Source organism: Vulpes lagopus, chromosome 10, assembly GCF_018345385.1.
Source record: "Vulpes lagopus strain Blue_001 chromosome 10, ASM1834538v1, whole genome shotgun sequence".
Lineage (NCBI taxonomy): Eukaryota > Metazoa > Chordata > Mammalia > Carnivora > Canidae > Vulpes > Vulpes lagopus.
Genome location: NC_054833.1, coordinates 82,708,896 through 82,732,948, shown reverse-complemented (window position 1 = coordinate 82,732,948; position 24,053 = coordinate 82,708,896). Strand labels below are relative to the sequence as shown.

Here is a 24,053-nt window from a genome sequence, read left to right as displayed (position 1 = left end):
TTGACTGGACATAAAACATGCACAAGTACACATACATGCACACACATGCAAGCAAGCACATAAGAGCCATGCCCTTCATGTGTGAGACACCACTCATACCACACCTCTATTAGCCCTTAATCATTACGTAAGCTGCTCCTCATAAATGTATGTAGAGCACCCCTATGGCCATGAGCCACACTTGCCCAGCAATGACTACTACAGGAGGCTGTCCCTGACCACTCAACTCCCCAGTGCAGGCTTGCTCTCTGCATGCCCAAGGGCCCCCTCACAATGTGCCATGCCGGAGGCGGCAGTGGTTTTTTTATAGCCACCGGTTGAAGTGGGTATATTTAAACTCCCCTCCTGGTCTCGGGTGAGTTAGGGGATGGAATGGCCTGCCCATGGCCACAAATACACAGTGTGTATGCCTAAGAGGGATGACAACGGCCATGGCATGGAGCTGTCCCCAAGTGTGCAGTAGGGTCAGGATGTGGGTGCGAGGGCCCACATGGGCAGCAGCAGGGAAGGTCAAGACACACATAAAGCAAAGGAGATGCACCAGGCTCTTAGGGTGCAGGAGAGGAGGCTAAGTACACTAGGTAAGGGAAAGGTGCCTCCCACCGAAGCCCAGTCTTTAAATCCAGACAGAGCCCCAGGCCTCTTGCCCACAGCCTGTGGGAGACTCAGTCGGGTCTCCAGCCCCCAGCCCACTACAACGGAGTATCCTTTTATCCCATATATGGATAGCTTTCTATGTGGGGTTCTGAACTCCGGCAGGTACCTGCCCAGCAGGGAGCTTAGGTGCTGAGCACAAACTTGGAAACTTTCAGTGTCCCCACGTAAGGACAGAGCCCCAAGCCACCTTTTCCTGTGACACTAACTGCTTCATCCCCTCCCCCTCTCACATTAGCTGAATTACAGCGGCTCACAGACCAGCAGGCCTCTCAGGGAGGCCAGGTCCCAGCCCACAGAGCGGGTCAGAAGGCCAACCCTAAGCTGTTCAGTACCAGGGACAGGCTCTGCAATCTGTCCCCAATCAATGGTCCTTCACGACTCCCCGCCCCCACACATATTGTCTGACCCATCTTACAACTTGTAGGCCCCAGGACTTATTCCCAATTTTTGGGCCAAGAAGGGCAAGGCCCAGAGAAGTTGGAGCTTGTGTGCAATGGCTCATGGCCAACACAGGCCCAAGGACCCCACCTGTGTTCTGCTTGTCTCCCGATGTAGACATCCCAGGAAGGACCCAGGCTCCCACATCCAGCATCCTCTCTGCTCCAGATACACCTAATATGTCTGGTGTGCACACCCCAAGAATGGCTCCTGATCCCTAAGAGTGCCACTGCCCCTCCAAGCACAGTCTCCCAAGTACAGCCTGTCACCAACTGAGGCCCCCCACTCCACTTACCATCTGGAGGCGTTGGGGGCGCTGGTGTGAAGTGGGTCCCAGGTTTGTCTAGAAGAAAACCCAAATATCTGAGTTAGGCCTCTCTGAGCAGGCCTTTCCATAGCCTATCCCTTTGCCCAGTCTGGAGGGGCCACCCCTGCCCTCCTGCCCTTGCCCTCTATACCAGTTGCCCATCCCCAACCCTTCCCTGGCCCCATGCTGAGCCCCAAGGACCGGCCAAAGCCTGTGAGTAGCCAGAGGACAGGCCCTTCCTCTTCTCTGCCCTTCCAGCTGTGTGGTCATGGCCTGACACCTGTCGGGCAGGGCCCTAACAGCCGGGGTGTAGGCAGCCACCTATTCCCGAGATGAGCCCAGCCCCAGGCCCTGCCGAAGCTCCCCCTTCCAGTGTGGTCAGCTGCCCCCTTCCTCCCCAGCTCCCAGAACACATTGTCTCTGCAGCTCAGGATGAAGATCAGGCCCTCCATGGGACCAAGGACAAGCTCCGAGGGGCCCAGGGATCCAGAGAGCAGCCCATCCTGTCCCTGGAGGATGCAGGTGGCCCATCTGAGCAGCATCTCAGTTGGTAGCCTCTGGGGGACCTGCCTGTCCCCTAGTCCATGGTGGCTGAGGTAGGGGAGCTCAGCCAGCAGAAGGAGGGTCACACGGGCCTGGCCCACAACCACGTACAGTTGTTGAGGAAAAGCAGCACCGCGAAGCCCAGCGTGGACGTGGCCAGCAGAATCAGGCAGACGTTGCAGGGAATCATAAAATACCGCACCAGCAGGGAGACCCCACGCTGCTGCCGGGGGTCCCGCTCCAGAGGTGGCGGAGGCATGGCCCTGGGTTCCTCAGCCCCACTCTCAGGGGATGGGGGCTCCTCAAGGGGTGCCCTTGGGCCTCCTCGGGGCAACTCCCCCCATCCTGGGACCCCTGGGACAGCTGACAGCAGCTATGTCCTCAAAGTTCGGTGCCAGTCACCGCCCGGGGAGCAGCAGGACCCCGCCAGCGCCCTTGAGGCTCATAACGGGAGGTGTGCAGAATTCTCAGAAGGAAGAGGAGGAGACGCTGAGGGCCAGCCCGCGGCCACCCCTGGTGTCCGCCACCCGGTAGCGGTAGCGTCGGCGCCGGTAGCTCTCCGCAGGGCTCCGGCCGCGCCCGGTCTTCCCCAGCCCGCGGGAGCCCCGGAGCCGCCCTGGCGAGGGCCAGGCCGAGGAGCGCGGGCGGCGAGGGCAGGCGCGGCGGGTGCCGCGCGGGCGCGCAGGGTCTCGGTCCCGTCCGGTCCCGGTCCCGGTCCCGGCCCGGCGGAGGCGGGAGGAGCGCGCGCGTCCGACGGAGAATAAAGGGCCGCGCCTCGGTCCCGCCTCTGGGCGAGCGGGAGCAGCGCTCGCTCGCGTCGGCCTCGCCCGGGCTGAGGCGGTGAGTGAGGGGCGAGGGGCGCCGCGAAGGAGGGCGGGGAGCGGAGACAAAGGAAGACGCCTCCGGGGACCCTGGTGTCCGCGGGGAGCCGGGCTCCGTCGCCAAGCCAGGACCGGGCGGAAGAGGACGGGAGGGCAGCCGCACAAAAGGCACCGGAGGGGCAGGGGGATGGGAGTGAGGGTGGGGGCGAGGTGGGCGCGGGGCTGGGAGGCAGGTGCTGGGGCGGGGTGGGGGCGGGGAGAAGGTGCGGGGCGGGGCCGGGGGCTGGGCGGCTCCCCTACCGCGCCCACCCGGCGGAGGTCCGCGGGGTCACTCCGACTCCGACTCCGACTCCGACTCCGACTCCTCGCGGCGGGCGGGGGGCTCGGCCCTGCACGCAGGACTCGGTTCGGGGCTGCAGTGTGCGGGGGTGCCCGTGCGCGCGTGTCACCGTCTGTGCTTCTGCGGCCCCGCCCTGGCAGTGTGCAAGGGGTAAGGGTCCCAGGTGCACGCGCAGGTGGAGGGCCGGAGGGGTCCGACCCGAGGGCGGAGGTGGAAGGGCAGGCCCACCCCCACCGCCGGAGTGATGGCCACACCTCAAACCACCCGTGTACTCCCCACCTCCCTTCGGACAGAGGAACATGCAAATGAGTTCCTTGGAGAGGAGCATTATGTAAATAGTCGCGGTCCCCCGGCACCGTCCCGCGGGCCTGGAGCGCCCCCCAGAGGCCACAGGGAGCATCGGGGCGTGACGTCACCGCGGGACCGGGGCGCGGGGCAGTACCGGAGCCAGGCCTCTCCACATCCGCCCTCCAAGCCCCTGCCCTGGGAGGGGGAGAGGCGGGGGTTGGAGGGGGAAGGCGGGGGGGGGGGCGGGGGGGGCGTCAGCGCAGGAGTCCAGCACCGGCCCCATAATCCGCACCAGTCACGTCCCACCCTCCGCAGCCAGAGTCCCGTAGGCGGCCATCTCTATGACTCACCCTCCGCCCCCCTGCACCCCCATCCCGCCACCGGCCTTTGCGAGGGATCCCTGAGCGCCCCCAGCACCACACCCACCGCGGCTGGCCGCTTCCAGCCTGGACCTGGTCACAGGCCTTTGAGGACCTGCAGTGACCTCTGCCTGTCCCTCTTAGAGTCCGCCAGCCCTTTCTGGGGAGAGAGGAAGAGGAAGCCTGGCCTCCAAAACAGAGCGTCCCTCTTCTTGGGATCAGGGCCCACCCAGCCCCATCCCAGAATCCCTTCTGGTCAGTTCTTTCCAACAGCTGCTGACCAACTCCCCGCTCCAGCTGAAAAGACGTGAATTGCACCACGGCCCCCCCATACATGCCCAGTCATACCCATCTACACAGAGTCCCACACTCTACAAATACCTGTCCACTCACTCAGAGTTACACACACCGCACTCAGTCCTCCAGAGGAGTATCTGCATGTGTGGTCTGCAGGTTTCCCTTTCAGCCAAATGGCTATTGCCACAGCCACCAGTGCCACCCCTGGTCACTTTAGGTCTCATCTCAGTCCACCCTGGGAAAGAAGATTGAACACACCCCCTTCCTACAGGTGCTCCCTCAGATCCGTGGGGCTCCTCTGCCCTGGAACAGGCCCTTCCCGGTGCCAGTTCTCCACTGACACCACCCCAGAGCACCAACAGACATTTTAGTGCCTCAACTCCTACCACACCTCCACCTGGACACTCCCTAAGGTCCCTCCACCCTATGCTATATTCAGCGATGTCATAAACATGTCCCTAGAGCCCCCTCCCTCCTGATCAGGTAGGTTTGTCTATAGTCCTCCCCAGCCCTCTCCCCCCCACCCCCACTTTCTCAGCCAGAGCAGCCACCTCTCAGCCAGCCAGTGCCCAGTCCCATGAGGCCCATCTCCTTTGACACAGTGCCACATCCCACACAGGATTAGCCCATCTTGTCGGGGTCCCCCATCACCCACAGCAGAGGTCTTCAAACTTCTCAGAGCCTGGAACCTGGGGTTCTAATGATCCCTAATGAAACTTTGCAGGAAAAGCCAATAAACAAAGTGGTTCCCTCACCTCACACCGCAACGGAGCCAGAGCAGCAGGCCACCAAACCACCTGGAGACCCTGGCCCCTGGTCGTCCTTACCTCCTCAGAGGTGCCTCCCATCCTCACCTCACTGGACCTTGGCACTGCCCACACCATACTGATAGTGCCAACAGCTCCCCAGGGTGCCACCCTGGACTGGGAGCACCCAGGACAGGGTCTGACTTTTTATCTTCTCAGGGCAGGGCTTGGCTCAGAGCCCAGAGGCTTAGTGTGGTAAGTCCCAGCAGTTCACACATTTTCCCCGTTTACTTGTCCCTGCAGTCCCCCAGGGTCCTCATCCCTTGGCTGAGAGAGGGCCCCATGGACAGTGCCAAGGGTCAAATCCCAGGCAATGCTCACATGCCTGCACAGATGGACCGTCTGCTCTCACCACAGCATCACGGGTAGGCTCTGCAGGAGGGAGATATAGGAACCAGGGTATGGCAGGGTTAGCCCAGGGATCAGTGTGAGTCTAGGGTAGGGGTGGGGGAGCAGATGTGCTCACCTTCAGATGCTCACTTGGAAGGGAAAGACTGGCCCACCCGGTCAACATGGAGGTGGGGCTTAGGGCCTGGCTTGGGGGAAGGGGAGCCACTGGGCAGCCTGTCCTTCCTGGCCCCAGTCAGAGTCTAAGCCCCTGACAGGGGCTCCACTCCACGCCTTTAGAGAGACAAAGGGCCATTGAGGCCCCAGACCCAGCAGGGGGAGGGGAACACAGGCTACCAGAGCTATTTTGGGATCTTCAGACTCAAAATCATTCAGCCCTGACCAGCCCACGCAGGCGCATGCCCTAGGAAGGAAGAGAGGATATTCTGAGCCAGAAATTAGCCCCTCTGGTCTCCAGGCTCACACACAGCAACATGTGACTGCACAGATGTACACATGCACATCCAGGGTTCCAGGTGTCATGCAGGCAGACACCCAAGTCCGCACTTGACGGGGTACTGGGTGTTACACACTCCTTCCTCACTCGTTGGCATGAATATACATGGGGTATCTCACACACACTCTCAGCTTCAGGCAGCACAAACCTTGTCCCTCACCCACACAACACACATTGTGTTTGCTCCCACATACACGCATGTGCACACATGAAGGCTCTGGTTGGGTACCTCCAGGTACTTCTTTGAAACTGAGAAGGAAGGTGAGGGATGGGATCTAGAGAAGATGGGATGTCCAGCCCACTGGCAACCTGCTGGCCCCTTTCTTATGCAGATGACCCCTTCCTCACTCCTGAGGGACCTGGGCCCAGCTTCTCAAGAAAGGATAGGGGTGGAGGTGGGGTAGCATCAGCTTCTGCTTGGAGTGGTCACAGCACACGTGCCCACACACACTTCTAACGCTGCGGCCTCCCCTGGCCAGAGCCACCTCCAGCCTATCTGTCCACCCCCTTCCCTGGGGATCCTGAGTTGCACACATTTTCTGAGGTCAGAAAATGCAGCTGCCATGGAGGGAGCAGTCAGGCATGGGCTACCTTGCTGGCCAGAGTCACAGGTCCTGGCTGCCCTGGTGGGGGAGGGGAAGAGGACCAGACAGAGCCGCCCCCACCCCCAGTCCCCAGTCTCCTGGTGTCCGCTCTCAAGTGGCAGTCAATCCCTCCTTCTGGGCCTCCGCAGACAATGGGCATTTCACAGCGGGATGTCGCTGCTGGCCTGGGGCCAGCCACTGGGAAGGAGGCCATGTCAGGCCCCAGTCTCCAGTTCCCACCCCAGGTGAGGCCAGAAGGTACCCATGTTTGACTCTGCAGGCTGTGTGCTCACCCACCTGCTACCTGGCAAGGCCCATACTTCTGCCTGTTTGTCCCCACTGCAGGGTGGTGGGATGAAATGACAGTTTTGAGGAGGGGCTCAGCAAGGCTGGATGCTTGGGTGCCAGCTGCCTGACCACTAGCCTCCACACCTGTCCCCCTTCCTTACACATGGCTGGCTCATGGGAGCCTGGGGCCCCTCCAGCCCTGTCTCACTAGCCTGTCTGAGCTTCTCCACAGAGCAGGCAGTCAGATAAAGTCTCTGCCCTCAGGGGGATTACATTGAGGTCTCTACACAGAGACCTGGAGGATGGAGGAGTTGACACAGATCAGTAGGAAGAACTTCCAGACACAACTACAAAGTCCCCGGGGCCTGCAGGGGACCAGGCAATGCCAGTGTGGTGAAGCCTGAAGGTGACAGAGATTAGGAGTAGGAGATAAGGAGGTGGGAGCAGATCCTCAAGCCTGGGGGGACTGGGGGAGGGAGCTCAGTTTGGGGCCTGGACACCTGCCAGGACACGGGGCTGGAGCCACCAGGGGGCGCCATGTGAACAGAGAAGCTGGAGAGTAGGTGCCTAGAGAAAAAGCAGGGGTGGAGTAGGGCTGACCCATACCCTCCCTCCCTCTTCTCCAGGACAGCCCCAAATCCACCTCATCCTCCATCAGGCCTTGCCCCTGTCCAGGAGGAAGAGAGAGCCAGAGAGGCACACAGGTGTGGGCAGCATCCGGTGGATCAGGACACCCTGTGTTCCTGCTGAGGGCCTGGCTGTGTCAAGCTGGGCATCCTGCAGAGGCAACGGGGGATGCACAGCCTGGCACCCAGACCTGAATGGAGGTGCTTGATGGAGGAGATGACCAGGTGGGTGTCAGGATGAAGAGGAGTAGCAGACACACAGTCGCTGGGAAGCAAGGAGGACAGAAGGACAGACGCAGCAATGGGGTCTGTAGGGAGAACTGTCCCCAGGGGCAAGATGGAGGCTCAGTGGGTGAGGAGCAGCTTGCTCTCTCAGCCAGCAGGTTATAGCAATGGATTCTGGTTTTCCAGCCCATTCTCCCCCCCCCCCCCCCCCCCCCCCCAGCTACAGGGACACCTGCTGTCCTTGCGCCCACGGAACCTTGTGCTGTCTTTTCTGCCCAAAACACCCTTCCTCCTTTGCCTTTAGCCCTCAACACAGAGCACACACCCTGAGAAGCCCATCCAGAACCCCAGCAGGGCTCCATGCAGGGGGCAGCCGGTCTTGCCAGTGACCCCATTTCCAGTGAGGATCTGGTACTGGGCTGTGAAGGATGTGTGGATGAGGAAGGAGCCTCCGAGCACACATTCCCTCTTCTCCGGCAGGTTGGAGCAGGCCACAGTCTGATCCAGATGTTTATTTCTCTCGATGTGCACTGGAGCCTCCTATCTATGGACAGAGGGCCAGGTGCCTCCAGCAGCCACAGTAGGCTGCCTGCGTCTCCCAAGGCAGGAGTGGGGCGACTGAGAAGATGCTACCAAGGGGAGGCACAGGCCAGCACAGACCCACCTCTCCAGATTTGCCCAGCCTGTGTCAGACTCAGGCTCCTACAGGTACCTGCCAGGACAGGGACCCTGTCCTGTCCCCACAGCCCCTTCATCTAGTGTGGAGAGCCCACCGTGGTTACTCCCAGAGGCAGAGCCTACAGGAGGAGGTGCCCAGCCCTCTGCCAGGTCCAGGGTGGGCAGCAGGAAGGATGTGGACAACTGACCCCATTTCGAGGCCAGAGACACAAGCACAAGTTGCCTGCAAGCAGCCTGTTGGCAGAGCAACTGCAGGGCACCTGCCCCAGCCCAAGCCCAGGGAAGAAAGGGTGGCAGGAACTACAGGCCACCAGTGGAGGCTCTGACCAGAATTCTCATGTGCAAGATCAATTCATCGGAGGTTATGGGCACACGTGCACACGTGCGCGCGCACACACACACACACACACACACACACACACACACGTGTTGGCCACACAGCTGGAAACAGCTGGCTGCCAGTGAAGACAGAAAGCCCCCCCTCCCCTGAGCCTCCAATTCAGGCAGGGGGAGGGGTGACTAGGAGGTCCAGCTGTAAGCAGCCCCTGGCAGGGGGTCTTCCTCAGAGGAAGTTCTCAGGATCCGCTCTAGGGGGAGAGAGGCCCCTTTAAGGGGAGATCTCTCCCCACTGGACACTCTGCCAGAGGCCTGGGTCACCCCTCTCCAGATCCTGACTACAGCCTCAGGCTTGAACATGACCCCCTCCTAAGCCCCACATAGAACCATGGGGGGCACATTACCCTCCTTCCCTGAACCATGTCAGTAATCTTACCAACTGTCAGTGGGGTGCTGTCTCATTTCTCAGCCCCCTTTATCTGATCAGTGGGCACTTCCTGGGACTCTGGGGTGTGCAGTCCTGGGTGGGCTACTGTGCTGATTGCACCTATAGCCCCCAGCCCAGCCCCAGCCAGGCCTCAGTAGCTTGAGTGGGGAGCCTTGATTCCCCTATCCCAGTGGCAGGGGGAGTTTGAGGGCCAGGCGGGGAGGAGGGGGTCAGGGGCAGAGCAGAAAAGGGAGTCTATTCTCTCCCCCCAACCCCCAAGTCTCTGGGCAAGGGTAGAACTTGTTGGGGGTGGGGGCAGGGACAGGGTACAACTGGTCTGCATCCCACAGACAGAGGCAAGGGGTGTGGGGTGGGAAGGAGGCCTGTTTCTGCAGCTGTTTCCCACCCTCCTGTGGTGACGGGTGTAGGCTTTGATTCTCATGGGGTTGAGGCGGGTTAACCCTTCAGGAAGGAAGCAACACAGCCACACTGGAGGCGGCTATGCCCCCGTCCACTGGCTTCCCTAGGGCAGCCTGTGAGGGTTGGCAGGGTGGCGGCAGCTAGTGCAGAGCGGGTCATCTCCCATTTCCTCAACTGTGCAGGGGTGCCAGCACCCGTAGAGATGCCACAAGGGCAGAGCTGGCCCCTCGGGAATGTGTTCTGCCCAGCACAGCTCTGGGCGGGGGTGGGGGTGGGGGTACTGGTGAAGACACAGGCCGAGGGAGGTTGTTCCAAAACAACCCTTTTTCCATTTCCAATCTGCAGGGGCTGGGGAGGGAGGGGATGGGTGGTGTCTGGAAAGAGCCAGAGCTGTTTCTACTAGCTTAGTCCTGCCCAAAGGGAAGACATCCCCAGGGAAGTGACATGAGAGCAAGCCCTTTGGTTTTCACTGGCAAAGCCCACCCCTGGGGTTGTCCCAGCAAATGCACACCAAAATCACAGCCAAAGCCAGCAGGTGCCCTGGGAGCACCTGACTCCCAAGCAAGGACTCCTTAGGTGGGAGCCCCACCTGGGCAAACTCCCTCCCCCAGCTGCCAGGGAAGGAGAGAAGGTGGGGCCAGGCAACCTCGAGTCTGGGCCTGCCTCCTCTCAGCCCTCCTGGCTGACCCGCCTGGGGGAATGGCCCAGGAGGACACTGGGTGGGGTCTACAAGGGGGTGGGGTGAGAACCTATAGTCTGGGAGAGGGCAGAAAACGGAACAGGGAGAAACTACCTCCCACTTCAGCAGGGAGGAATGTGGGGGGAGTAGGGCAGTAGGGCAGGAATGGGGGGAGGAGAAGCTATGTGCCAGACAACAGAAGGAAGAGCCCAGAAACATGCCCTGGGCATCCTCCTGCCCCCACACTGTGGAGAGCCAGTCCCTGTCTGAGGGTCTGCCACCCACACCCAGCTCCAAGGCCTGTAGGGCCTGAAGGAAGTCAGGGGCCCAGGACCTCTCCTGGAGCACTGACCTGGAGCACTGCCCTCCTGAAGGTCCTAGACAGCTGGCCTGGCAGGGAGGAAGGGAGGGGGTACTTATAAAGGATCAGGCCTGCCAGGCTTGGCCTTGGGTTGCTGCTGCCAGGACCCCCTCCAGGGTTGGGCAGGGCTGGGCTGGGCCAGGGCCAGACCCACTCTGACCCTGTCCCTGTGCCAGGACCCCGTCCCTGTGCCAGGCCCCAGTTGAGGGCAGACAACACTTCCTTTCTCTGTTTCTGGCTCCTAGCAGGGAGGGAAGGGCCTCAGGCCTTCCGCCAGGCCCATGTCCCTTCTGGGGGCTACAGGAGAAGCCCTAGGACCAGCCTTCATGAGTGAGGGTGGGGAGGGTAGTAGGAGTGTGTGGACAATGTCCAGACCAGGGCAAGGTGGCCGAGGCCTAGAGGAAATACCTGGTCAACTGCCAGCCTGGGCAGGCTCTTGGTGCGTGGGCAGCTGGCACTAGAAGAGGCCAGGCTACTTCCCTGACAAAGCAGGGGTGGGGGTCTCCTGGCAGAGGCCGCCCCAGAGCAGCAGGCCTCCCTCACCCAAAGGTGGCGCAGAGGGAGGGACACATACCTGTCTCAGTTATGCTAGGAATGTGGTTCCCCAGGCAGAGGAGGAGGAGGAGGAGCCTTCCTGGGGGCTGGAGGCTGGGGCAAGGACCTGACCCCACAGAGCCAGGAAGACCCTACCCTGTAGGCCCTGGCACAGGGAGCAGACCAAGGGTGCACCCGAGAGTGCCCCCGACCTTGGCTGCTCTGGGCCTTTGGCAATGGGGGGGGTGGGGCTAGGGAGAGGAGTGTGCTAGGGACAGGGATTTCCTACACGAGGTGGGACCTGGTGGTCTCAGGGGACCTGTATATATTAGGGGCTGCCCAGGCTTCCTCTGGACCCTGTGGGGCTGAGACAACTATGAAGCCCCTGGAAACAGAATGGAGTCAGAGTCAGCTTAGCTCAAGCCCTGTTTGTCTGTCTGTCCTCCTCATTCGGGTGAGGCCTTGGCTCCCAGAGAGCCTAGAGTGCAGTCCTGAGGTGGGGTTTTGAGGTCCGTATCTCCTGCAGAAAAGGAGGAGGGCCATCATCTCACCCTCACCCAACTTGGGAAGGTGGGCACAGGGTTATTCTTTCCGCAGCCTGGCCCCAGCTCCAGGGGATTTTGTGCCTCAGGCCTCAGGGAGCCTCAAGGGGGAAGCACCGATCTCACCCTGGGCCTTTGGGGTGTATCAACCCTGTCCTAGCACCAAAGCAGAAATGTATGTCACCCAGCTCAAAACTTCCAGGCACCTCACAGTGGATCCCAGGCGCCTCAGTCTGCAGTTCCACCCTCCCCAAACCTGCTCCCTTCCACCCCCTCCAGCTGCCAGGCCCCAGCTGCAGTCACAGCTCATGCCTCTCTCTGCATCCCCTCTCCCCAAGACCATCCTCCCCAGCAGGCCCACCCCAAGAGTCAAGAGCGTCCAATGGCTCAGCCCCTCCTGGGAGTTCACACCATTGCTGCACACTGTCCAGCACCACTCCACCTCCAGCTAGAGCCCAGGTCCGAGCCTAGCACCTGAGTGCTGGCTGCCCAGGGCACATAGCAAGTCAGGTCTCACCTGGTCCTGGCTGGGGTGGGGGCGGGGGGCTCTCCCCCAGTACCCTCTTTCCAGCTATTCCCAGTACTCAGCCTGGCATAACCAGTGCTGGCAAGATGCCAAACCTGTTCTGCCCAGGGTGGCCCTCCCGCCACATGCCCTCTGACCCCACAGAAGGCCACAGTTACTGAGTCACAGACCCTCAGACTGGACCCGCCCAGCTGCAGAGTTGATAATTCACTCTATCTCATAGGGACAGGGGACTTTCTGTACCCTGCCCCTTCTACACAGCTTCTCCTTAGACCTCCCCCCCTCACAACACATCCCCCAAACTGGGCATCACCAGCCCACAGCCTGCCCCATCTCCAGGCCGCCCTCCCGTCTTTGTGTCCAGAGCAGGGCCAGGGTCTCAAGTCTGTGGTTGGTGTGAGGGCTAGGCTGGGACCCCTCATCTGAGTCACTGCCAGGAAGAGATCAGGGACACACAGCCCTGCTGGCTTCCCTGTGTGATGCTATGGCCTAGGACCCTGGGACAGCCCCGGGGACAGGTGACCACAGGCTGGGCAGAATGCACAGGGCTCCCCATTCCAGGCCATGCCCCTACCCATGCACAGGGTACATGACCACCGTCCAGGATCCCATAAAAACCAAGCCAGCATCACAGCAGTAGGTTAGATACAAGGTGGGACTTCCCTGCTGGCCAAAAGAACAAATCTGAGAGACAGAGTTGTCTTCCAGAGAAAGGAAGCCACAGACCCTTCCCACTGCCCTGAGGAGGAAATGTTCTTTCCACCACCACCACCACCACCACCCACCCACCCACCTACCCCCCCGCACCGCCCAGCCCAGTCCCCTTCAATGCATCCCTTCGGAGGCAGCCATGAGGGGACAGACAGGATGTGGGGGCGAGGGGCAGCTCCTACATTCTCCCTGCCACATTCCCCAGCAAAGGATCTCAGCCCCCAACTGGGACTCTCCTGGGGCAGGGGGGCAGGGAAGCCATGGTCATGTGATTCCAGCTCACCTCCCAGAGACTGGGCTGGGGGAGGGGTGCTCTTGGGCCATTCAGAATAGACACGTGCTGTGTGGACGACAGTCAATTAGGAAATTCCATACCCACCAAACCCCTACGAGTACCCACCCCACATAATTCCCCCTTTCCAGAAATGACAGGACTCTTGGAACACAGAAGGGTGCAGCCCCTCCTCCAATCCCTACGCCCCACTCTAAGGAGTTTGCTCAACATCTGGGACCCATCCAGACAGATGTTTGGGCTTCTGCAGGAACATAAACAGCTGGTGTTCATTCACCTGGTCCCTGCCTCTCACTCAGAAAAGACCCTCCAAGAGGGGGTGTGGAGCCGGTGGGGTGGGGGGAATGGCAAGCAGAAGAGGAGGAAGCCTGTCCCTTTGCAGGACTGGGACTTATGTGGCTCCAAGACAACAGATGGTGGCATTGTGGGACAGGGGGTGGTTAGTGGGGGACTCTACTGACGTCAGAGACTGGAGCTGACCTTGAGATGGCCAGACTCGGCTGGGAGATCAGGGAGACAGGAAGGAGATCAGCCTTCAGCCACAAGATACCCATGCTCTAGACTAAAGCAAACTCTCCTCTACCCCCTAGGGCAGCCCCACCCGCCCCCGTCACCTCTTCCCCTGGTCAGGTCCCCAAATACCTTCTACACAGTGCTCTACTTCCTCCAGATTCCGCAGGGTGATGCGCATGAGGCTGGAATTGAGCATCAGCTCATTCTTATGGGCTGGCCACAGGTATGGCGGTGCAGGGTTCACAAAGAAAATTCTGGTATCCCCAGTGGACACCTGGTTGTCACAGATGAGGGGATCTCCAAAGCCACCAATCACCACCTTGTTGCCACCATCAAGCAGACTCTCTTGGGTCACCATGTCTTTGCCCTTCAAGTACCGCCAGACTCGAACCTGGGGTGGACATGGGAGGGGACAGGTATCAGTGGCTCTCTTGCCATGAGAGATGAAGCCACAGAGTCCATGTGGGCACCTGGGCTGCTGCTTCTCTTCCCACCTCTGTTACTCAGGCCAGATGTCCAGAGTAGACCCAAAGCCTGGGCAGAGATGTACAGAGATCTTGGGGGCACACACGCATGATGGATGCCCCTGCCAGTGCACATCACACCAAAGGACATGCAGCCTGTGAACACACAACCTCACCTAGGAAGCAGCCCTACCACCCCCTAGGTCTAACTGACCCCAGCCACCTCCAATAATGTCTATCTCAGCTCAGGCTGGATATGGGAAGGATATCCACCTGGCCTGGGTGCATGTCCCTACTTTCCCCATCTACTTACCCTCTAAGAGCCAGAGGAATCTAACATGGACAATGGACTTTCAGGGCAATGGGCTCTGAGCTTAGGGCTCTGGGCCAGCTTGGCTGCTTGCAGCCCTGTGGGTGGGCTAAGACACCCTCCCCCACACACACACAGGAGGTGAAAGACCCCTCCTCCTGCCAGGCTCCTACAGTGAATGCAGTCAAGGCAGCCTTTGAACCACAAAATCAAGTTTGGGCAGCACAGGGCAGCCCCACCCCACACACTCTCACTCCTGGGGCCCTGAGGGTACCTGATCTAACAAACCAAATCCTGAGACACCCACAGCCTGGGGTGGCGGGGGTGGTGCAGGAGGGTCATGGGAGCTGCAGACTATACAAGGATGTCCATGGGGATATGCCCAGGGGACATGAGCCCACACACTCTCTGAGAAGAAGCCCCTTTCTTCAGGAGCTCTGGGGAGCTGAGACTTCTGGAATGGGTGATCAAAGACAATGGTGGCCTGCCCACCTGCCAGGTCCCTGCTGGAGGCCTCAGGACTGCAGCTCCTGTAAGGTCCCCCTCCACTGTCCAGTGGCCCAGTTGGGGGCCTTGTCCAACCTTATCCCTCCCAACCCCAGACACATAGTAGGCTCTAGAAGGATGATAACCAACGGGGAGAGGGCTGGGCCATTTCATCGCCTCCCCCCACCCCAGCCACACCCAGGAGCAGCGGGGAGGAAGTCGGGAAAATCCTGCAGGGACTTGGCAAAGTGCCCTGGTGTGGTGGAGGGGAGGGGGCTGGGCGGGGGATCCCAGCTGTAGCCTGCACAGGCCAATCTGAAAGAAGCTGCCACCCCTCTCCATCTCCATGGAGAAGGAATGATCCGATTTCTGGTCAGGGAGGTGGTTTTAGGGGCCAGAGTGGGGATGGGCCCTGAGTTCCCTGAGCCCTCCCCAGGAACATACTGTGGGAAAAAAGAAAAAAAAAAACCAACATACCTATCCCAGGGAGCTCCAAGATCCAACTGAGGGAGGGGCTGGGCAAACCCCCTCTCCTGTGACTAGAAGGATCAGTTCTCATAGGAGCAGGATGGGGCACCTGTCCCTGCACCCCTCCACATTTGAGGCTCAGAACAGTCCCTGCCCACTTTTCTGCCCCTGTCCCCCACACCTAGTCACTGCAACTCCCCCAGGGTCCCTGGGGTTGGGAGACTAGATGTGCATCCCAATCTCTCCTAATAACCCCCTCTAGCCCTGGTAAAGGCCTCTGGAAGGGGTGACAGCACTAATCAAAGGCCGAATCCCCACTTTCAACCCAAGCAGAAGGCGTCACCGCCCCTCGTCCCCATTCCTTTTCTTTAACTGATGGGGAGAGGTGCGGTAGCCATACAGTTTCCCTGGGTGGCGGCGCACTTGTTTCCAATAAGGTAGTGGGCCTGGGGTGGGGGTGGGGTCAGACATCACCGGGTCTCCAGGGCCTGGGCTCCGCGAGGTGGGACTGCAGCAGTACCGCAAGAACTTTCCCTCTGGCACTCGCGAGTTTTCCGGGACCCGGCGCCCCACCCGGGGGCTCTGCGGTCGCCAAGGGAGCGGGAGCGGGTGCTGCGGAGCGCCTGGTGCCCGTTCCCACGGCCTGGGGCGGGGGTCTCAGTGGGGCGGCCAGCATCTCCAAGGGGGGGAGCTTCGGGCAAGGGGTCCGGGATGGAGGGGTAAGAGACCCCCACCCAGGCTTCCAGGAGGGTTGGGGTGGGGGGCTCAGGGTCCCGGCGGGGGCCCACCTTGCACGAGTACGTGTGCTGCACCGGGTCCACGTTGAGAATCTCCTCCACAGTGCCGGTGAGCACCACGTTCGCCTCCTCCTCCCGCCGCTCCAGCGCGCGTTCCGGGCACGTCCCGTCGGCGCTGGGCAGAGCGCGCGCAGCCACCACCAGGAGCAGCAGGAGCAGCTGCAGCGGGGCCGGGCCGGACCGCCGCAGGCTGGCCATGGCGCGGGCCGAGGACGGCGGAAGGCGGCCAGAGCAAGCGCGCGGGCCTGGCCGCGCCGGGAACGGGACTAGACAGGACGGGACGCAGCTCCCGGGAGGCGGTGGGAGCGCGGGCGGCGCGGGGGCGGGACCCGGGGCAGCCCCGCCCCCTCCCCGCCTCCCCACCTCCCCCCAATCCAGCTACCCAGCCCGCGCCGGTCCCCGGCCCGCCCGGCGCCCTGCGACCCGCGCCGGCCGCGAACAAAGCGCCGGGACGGCGGCGCCGGGCGGAGGCCCGGCGGGTGGGAGGGAGGGGGCCGGACTGGGTCTGGCCGAGGTGGGTGGTGGGACTCGCAGGGCGGAGGGCGGACCGAGCGGGCGGGTGGGCGGACCCGGGGGGCGGCGGGTGCTCTCTTCTGCGGCGCGCCCCCACTGACTCCCCTCCCCCTCCCGCGCGGACGTCTCTCCCCCACCCCGCCCCCCCGCCCAGGAAATGCGGCTGCAATCGGGTTAATGCATAATCTGGAGGCGACGTGACGGGACTTCCAAGGGGCTCCAGGCTGTGCCGTGGCCAGAGCCGCGGGAAGGGGCTGCCGGGTGCTGGGACCCCGCCGTCCCTCGGGCCCTGCGGGACTGCGCCCCTCCCCTGGCGGGAGGAACCCGCTGGGGCACGTCAGCCTCTTGGAAAACCGGGGCCGCAAACTCGCCGGGGCCCGGGACCCCCAGCCAGTTCAGGCGAGTAGGCGGCCCCCGCAGGCCGCGCCCCCGGCGGGCTAGGACCAATGTGGGCTGGGGGCCGTGGTGATTGGTCAGAACGGAGCGCAGACTCGCCCGCCTCCGGTTCCCGGGTGAGCTGGGGCCTCACTGCAGAGCGGAGGGCTCCCTCTACAGGCCAGCGGTGACAACGTGGGGCCGGCGGCGGACGGACAGCCACGCCCCCTCTTCAGCCCCGAGATGAGCGCCTCTCCAGCCTGCGGGCCTGGATAACCCGGGTCCGAGATCCAGGGGGTACAAATGAGAGCCTAGCTTAGCTGGAGATGGAGGGAAGGGAGAGGCTACCCCTTCTGTCCCGCCAGGGCTGGGTCGCCGGCACACCCCCTCAACTCCGAGCCAGCCACAGATCTCTGAAGCAATGGAGGGTAAGTGGCAGAAGAGCCCCCCTCTGGAGGAGGACCCTACCTCCCCAGGCCCTGGTGGGAGGGTGCCACCAAGGGTGTATGCTCACACTGGCTAATTTGTCTTATGACAAAGAAGGGAGGGTAGGGACCCAGGAAATGAAACTGGAATCAGGGGAGCACCCCACCCCGGGAGCACCCACCACCCACACACACACACAGCTGCCTGTCTACACATATTGGTCACAGATAAGCCAGACCTAGAAGTCCCTTGGCCTAGATACAGACCCCCACAGACCAGAAAAGGGGCTTCTGGGCCTCCAGCCAAATTACCCTTACAGTCTGAAAGCTGAAGTCTGAGTGTCCTCAGAGAAGTATGTTCTGAGCGTCCACCCCCCACACACACACACTCCCCATCTTGCCTGTGTCCAAGGCTGACTCCATCTGGCTCCTGTAGAGCTCTTGGGAAATTGGTATAGAAAGAACCATTCTATGTGGAAGCAGGTGTGTTTCCACCTATGTGGAAATAGGTGCCCCCCACCTGGGACAAGCTCTTCCGTATGAACTAGAGGAACACCCCATCCCCGGAGGCCCCTCTCCTGCTGGCCATGGCCTCTCCATTAAGTAAAGCCCTGAAGGCAGGTGTATCTGCTGGAGAATAGTCTCCATTTAGCAGTTTGTGGGACAGTGATGTGTGTGTTCAAGGCCCTGCCCGTACCTCTCCCTAAACCAATGCAGACTGGACAGGGCAGGCTGATGGATCCTGGAGGGCCATGAGGCCCCAGGGCCCTGGCTGGTTTGGAGGAGCCTGCTTCACAGCCCACTGAGGCAGGCTCTAGGGCCTCACCCTCTCACCATTTACAGGGGTGCTGGTTCCAGCAGGAACCTGACCACACCTCCCCCCACCCCACCATACTGTCTGCTGACCCAGATGTAGGGAATGGGAACCAGTTGTGCAAAGGCTGATTCTGGCTCAATCTGGAGATAGAGGTGGGCTCCAGCAGATGTGCCTCTTTTCTTTCTCTAGAAGTTAACTTCCCAAAGGTGTGGGGACATCTTCAATTTGTCCAAGGTGTGGATGGGAGTAGATCTCTATTTTGATCTCACTAGTCTTGTCCCTTAACTTGGCAACCCCAGCCTACTGACCACCCAGCGTCCCTGGGTCTCCTTATCCCACTTCCTCCTCTGTCTCTCCCTGTCCACATCAGCAGGGATGCAGAAGTGAGGGGTGCTGGGGGAAGGACCAAGCAGAAGGAGCCATTTCATTTTGTCAACTTTTATTACCCATACTTGGTCAAGGACTTGGGTGTGTGGCTCTCAGCACTGCCCTCCTGGTCCTGCCCAATTCCCACCACCACCCCGCAGGCGTAAATTCATGAACACAGTGCACTGGGGTGTGAGACCATACTCCCCCAGCTGGTGCTTGTCCTCCATGGGCTTCCCTTCAAAACTCAGCCAGAACAGGTCAGCCTGCACGTGCTCCTGCTGGCACACTTGCTGCTTGAGCTCAGCCACAGTCTGTGTCAGCCGGACCTCGTAGGCAATACTGCGACCCTTATTGTTTCTCACCAGGATGCTCAGGGGGTCATTACAGTTCTTCACCACTAGCAGGACTGTGCTGCCAGGACGCAGGCCCTGCCTGATGAGGGAGATCCCATCCTGCAGCACTGTGCCAGCCGGGTGGGTAGCCAGGTGCTGTTGGAACGCAGGCACGCCACTTTTCAGGGCTATCTGCTGCTTCAGCTCTGATGCCAGCATAGAGTCCCTCACGGGCACCAGGAACTCCTCACCTCCCAGCATCTTCACAGTCAGGTTCCCAGCCTGTGGGCATCACACAGACTCATAAACCTCACCATCAGTCCTGGAGCCTCTACATGCAGATCATTGGCCACAGGGAAAGCTGTGCTCTCCTCCCCACCCACCAGGAAAGGAACCCCAGGCACTAGAGGGAAGCAGGGAGCATTTCCAGAAGAAAGGCCCATCCCCCAGGACCATCACCTCACCTCCTCAGCCCACTAAGATGCCTTCCTGTGCCAATGCCAAGGGATCTCAGAATTCAACACTGGCAGAACACACTTTCCCAGACCCAGACCTCAATCTCAGAAGCGGCCCTGCCCCTCCCCTCATGCTTAGGGACCTGAGGGAGCTCTGAGCACCTCCACTTGCCTGGCTCCACCCTTGGAAGACCCTAGCAGTAAGATAGGAAAAGAGCCTGGTACAGAGCCCACCTGCCCCCCGCCTGTCAAACACCCCTTACCATGGCTGTAGGCTCCAGCACCAAGTCCTCCAGGGGCACAGATGGATTGGCTGCCTCTCAGCGTGCAGCTACTCTCCTGTTCAGCCCTTTTATGAACCTGAGCTGTTCACGTCAGAGGGCAGTGTTGGGGAGGGAGCCTGACCATTGGCTGAATTTAGCTTCGGTTTCAGTTTCCTTTTCCCAGGGAATGCTCCTGTGAGTAGCAGAAACAAAACAGTAATAAAGAGCTGGGATTACCCACCTGCCCAGAGACTCAGGACAATGCTCTCACCCTGTGTTCATTCAGAAACCCCCGTAAGTGTCTAGCACTTCAGGTTCTTTACAAGCTACACGGAAGTCATAACAGAAACTAATGACTGGAAACATTCACTTTCCATTTACCAATCTGCAAAATTAGTAAGTTTGGAAAACATTGCTGCAATTAATTCAGAAATAACAAACAAGTGACAATCCAAACTACCCAGAGATTATCACCATTGCTTTAGGACGGTATTTCTTCAGATTGTTTTTTGTTTGTTTTAATGAAAGAGATATATCTCTTATTTTCTATAAAAATGAATTCATGAATACTATCCAGAAAGTGAAAAGGCTTTTCTCAAAATGGAAGAAAATATTTGCAAATCATAAGTCAGATAAGGATCTAGTGTCCATACATATAAAGAACTCTTAGAACTGAACCATAAACAATATAAACAATTCAATAAAAAATTGTGCAAATGGGGGCACCTGGGTGGCAGAGTTGGTTAAGTGGCCAACTCTGTTTTGGCTCAGGTCATGATCTCAGGGTTGTGAGATTGAGCCCCATGTCAGGCTTTGCGCTCAGCCTGGAGTCTGCTCAGGTTTCTCTCTGCCTCTCCCCTGCTCTCTCTTTCTTTCAAATAAATAGATAAATAAATCTTTTTTTTTAATTGGGTGAGTGTTTGAATAGATATTTCTCTGTAGAAAATACATAAATACACATGAAAAGATGCTCAACATCATTAGTCCTTAGGGAAATGTCATTAGGGAAACTTAGATCAAAATCACAATGAGATACTATATCACACTTATTATTATAGCATGACTATAATAATATATTAGTATAATATAAAATAATAATTCAAAAAGAACAATAACAAGTGTTGATGAGGATGTAAAGAAATTGGAACCTTCATACATTGCTGATGGTAATGTAAAAATGGTGCAGCTACTGTGGAAAACAGTGTAGTCACTCCTCAAAAAGTTAAACAGGATTTTCACATGACCCAGCAATTCCATTCCTGGGTATATGTCAAAAAGAATTGAACACAGGTGTTCAGAGAAGTATTTGTACCCAAATGTTCATAGCAGCACTATTTACAACAGAAAAAAGAAATTGTGGAAACAACCAAGTCCATCAACAGATGGATGCATAAACAAAATATGATACACTCTTATGATGGAATATTATTGAGTCATAAAAAGGGATGAAGTACTAATACCTGCTACCACATGAATGAATCCTGAAAACATTATGTTAAGTGAAATAAGCCAGACACAAAAGGCCACATATATCATATGATTCTATTTATATGAAATATCCACAATAGGCAAACCCATAGAGTCCAGTAGTGATTGCCAGGGAATGATTGCTTTATGAATATGAGGCCTCCTTTGAGGGTGATACAATGTCTTAGAACTAGATAGAGGTAATGGTTGCACAATGTTGTAAATATACTGACTCTGAGTTATGTACTTTAAAATGGTTAAATTTTTGTTATATGAATTTTACCTCAATAAAAACAAAGCCAAAGAAATTAACTCATCCTACTCTTACCATTTTGTAACCTGCTTCATTCAAAACAGTATATCATAAACATTTTTCCATATTAACAGATACTTCTATGCAAGTTTTTTTTTGTTTCAATGGCTGGATATATTCCCCATGGCATAATGAATCCATTATAGTATAGAGTGGAATTTAGTTAACCAATCCCATATCATTGACTGTATCGGTTGTTCCCAAATTTTTGCTAAAATAAATAACACATAACAGACATATGTTAGCTAAAAATAAAGAAATAAAATTTAAATAAGAAAGTAAATAAATAATTTTGAAATAAAGCAAAGGATTGGAAAAATAAATTTCTGAATATGAATCTTGGCCATTTAACTTCCCCACCCCCAAAAAGATTTCATAGGGCTCCAAAATTATGAACACACAAAGAACAAACAGAGGGGCTTAAATGTCTTTCTTTTTATTATTGTTTTTTTAAGCTTATTTATTCATGAGAGACACAGAGAGAGAGGTAGAGACACAGGCAGAGGGAGAAGCAGGCTCCACACAGGGAGCCCGACGTAGGACTCGATCCTGGGTCTCCAGGATCACACCATGGGCCGAAGGCAGACGCTAAACTGCTGAGCCACCCAGGGATCCCATCTTTTTATTATTTTAAATGTATATCTTGACTCGTTCCTTGCATAAATAATATTGCTTTTATGAAAAGGAAACCAAAAAAAAAAAAAAGGAAACCATAAATGTTTATTTATTTATTTATTTTCATAAATGTTTATTGAAACAAAGAATACAGGGCAGCCTGCGTGGCTCAGCGGTTTAGCGCCACCTTCAGCCCAGGGCGTGATCCTGAAGACCTGGGATTAAGTCTCATGTTGGGCTCCCTGCCTGGAGCCTGCTTCTCCCTCTGCCTGTGTCTCTGCCTCTCTCTCTCTCTCTGTGTTTCTCATGAATAAATAAATAAAATCTTAAAAAAAAAAAGTAAGAAACAAAAAATACAGAATATGAAAATTTGCCCCTCCATATGACCATTATTAACATAGTATTTGATGTCTTCTGATTTCTTAATACTGACATATAGTACTAGAATTTTCATTTTCTTTTAGTTACTTCATCCATGCCACCAGTTGTCTTCCTACTCTTGATAGGAAAAAGTAAATGCAAAGGCATTAAGGAAGCAAACCGACAGAACCTGTCTCCGTTTCCTGGGGCTGTCCTAACAACTTATCACAAATGAGGAACTTGCAACCTTGGCAAGAGGTTGAAATGCAGGGGGACTAAATGACCAATATTGTCAGCTGGTTAAAAATAATCTAATTTTATGTGGCTTACAGAAGACAGGAATCATTTGAATTATAAAGATACGAGAAATTGGAAAGTAGAAGGATGGAAAGAAACATACCATATGACTATTAACTAAAATGAAACAGATGTGACCATATCAACAACTTTAGCTTTCTGCTGTAGGCTCAAGTGGCTGGTGTCAGGATGGGCAAGTTCATGAAACCCGGAAAGGTGGTGCTGGTCCTGGCCAGCCGGATGCTACTCCGGACGCAAAGCAGTCATCGTGAAGAACATTGATGATGGCACCTCAGACCTTCCCTACAGCCATGCTCTGGTGGCCGGAATTGACCGCTATCCCCGAAAAGTGACAGCTGCCATGGGCAAGAAGAAAATCGCCAAGAGGTCAAAGATCAAGTCTTTTGTGAAAGTTTATAACTACAATCACCTCATGCACACAAGGTACTCTGTGGATATCCCCTTGGACAAAACTTGTCGTCAACAAGAATGTCTTCAGAGACCCTGCTCTTAAACGCAAGGCCCGAAGAGAGGCCAAGGTCAAGTTTGAGAAGAGGTACAAGACTGGCAAGAACAAAGGTTCTTCCAGAAGCTGCGGTTTTAGATTTCTTTTGTTTCAGTCATTAAAAATAAAAAGAAAAAAGAAAAAACCACAATTTTATTAACACATCAACAAAGAAATTTTATAAGCAAAGTGCTACAGAGACACAAAACGTCATGTAACAATAAAAGGTTGAGTTCACTGGTAAAAAAAATAATTTTAAACTTGTATGCACCTGATAATATGGTCACAAAATACATAAATTCTAATCACAAATATTAGCATTCCATTTATAAAATTATAACAGCCACTTATAAAGGGACCTTTGGTTAATATTTTATCTCATTTACAAACTAACTTAAACTTCCTTAAACCTTTAAAACAGCATCTAGAACATTTAATATACTTGATTTGACTTAAAAAAAAAGATTTTATTTATTTATTCATGAGAGACACAGAGAGAGAGAGAATCAGAGACACAGGGAGAGGGAGAAGCGGGCTCCCTGCAGGGAGCCTGATGTGGGACTGGATCCCAGACCCCAGGATCACGCCCTGAGCTGAAGACAGATGCTTAACCACTGAACCACCCAGGCGTCCCTACTTGAGTTGAATTGATCCTTTGACTATTGAATAACCGCAAAAAAAAAAGGACATTCTTTCCAAGAATGTCCACAGTCCTTACCACTTAAACTTCACAGAGGTACTAGAGGTACTGAGGCCTTTGGTCCCAGCTCAAAGGTCACCCTGGGGCACTATGGAACGATGGGTGTGGGCTGCCCCAGGAGGCCTCCTGATGGACAGATGTTGGAGGCCACAGGCACACCATGACTTCTGACAAAGTAGCACAGAGGAGCACCTGAGGGGCTCAGTTGTTTGAACATCTGCGTTTGGCTCAGGTCATGATCCTGGGGTCTTGTGATCAAGCCCCTCATTGGGCTCCCCAC

At 56.8% G+C, this 24,053-nt stretch overlaps 2 protein-coding genes and 1 pseudogene across 10 annotated transcripts in view; 1 reads left to right on the top strand and 2 right to left on the bottom strand.

Annotated features, from left to right (window-relative positions):
* Nucleotides 1-16,330, bottom strand: part of AGRN (agrin) — a 34,107-nt gene extending 17,777 nt beyond the window's left edge. For 3 of the 9 annotated variants that reach the window (XM_041771315.1, XM_041771313.1, XM_041771314.1), the window contains exons 1-3: nt 15,959-16,329; nt 13,572-13,833; nt 1,391-1,438 (exon numbers count right to left, since the gene is read on the bottom strand). In XM_041771315.1, the coding sequence (XP_041627249.1) occupies nt 1,391-1,438; nt 13,572-13,833; nt 15,959-16,165 (517 nt within the window). In that variant the 5' untranslated portion in view covers nt 16,166-16,329. Of the gene's footprint in view, nt 1-1,390; nt 1,439-2,056; nt 2,647-13,571; nt 13,834-15,958 lie in introns of those variants that run through there. The other 6 variants (XM_041771312.1, XM_041771316.1, XM_041771317.1 and 3 more) reach the window with 6 other exon arrangements.
* LOC121499981 lies at nt 7,379-23,172 on the top strand (annotated as a pseudogene).
* Nucleotides 18,520-19,635, bottom strand: ISG15 (ISG15 ubiquitin like modifier). The gene is made up of 2 exons (XM_041771321.1): nt 19,517-19,635; nt 18,520-19,080 (listed from the first exon to the last, which is right to left on the bottom strand). The coding sequence occupies exons 1-2, from the start codon at nt 19,517-19,519 to the stop codon at nt 18,577-18,579; spliced, it is 507 nt and encodes a 168-aa protein (XP_041627255.1). The 5' UTR covers nt 19,520-19,635; the 3' UTR covers nt 18,520-18,576.
* Nucleotides 23,173-24,053: the final 881 nt, after the last annotated feature.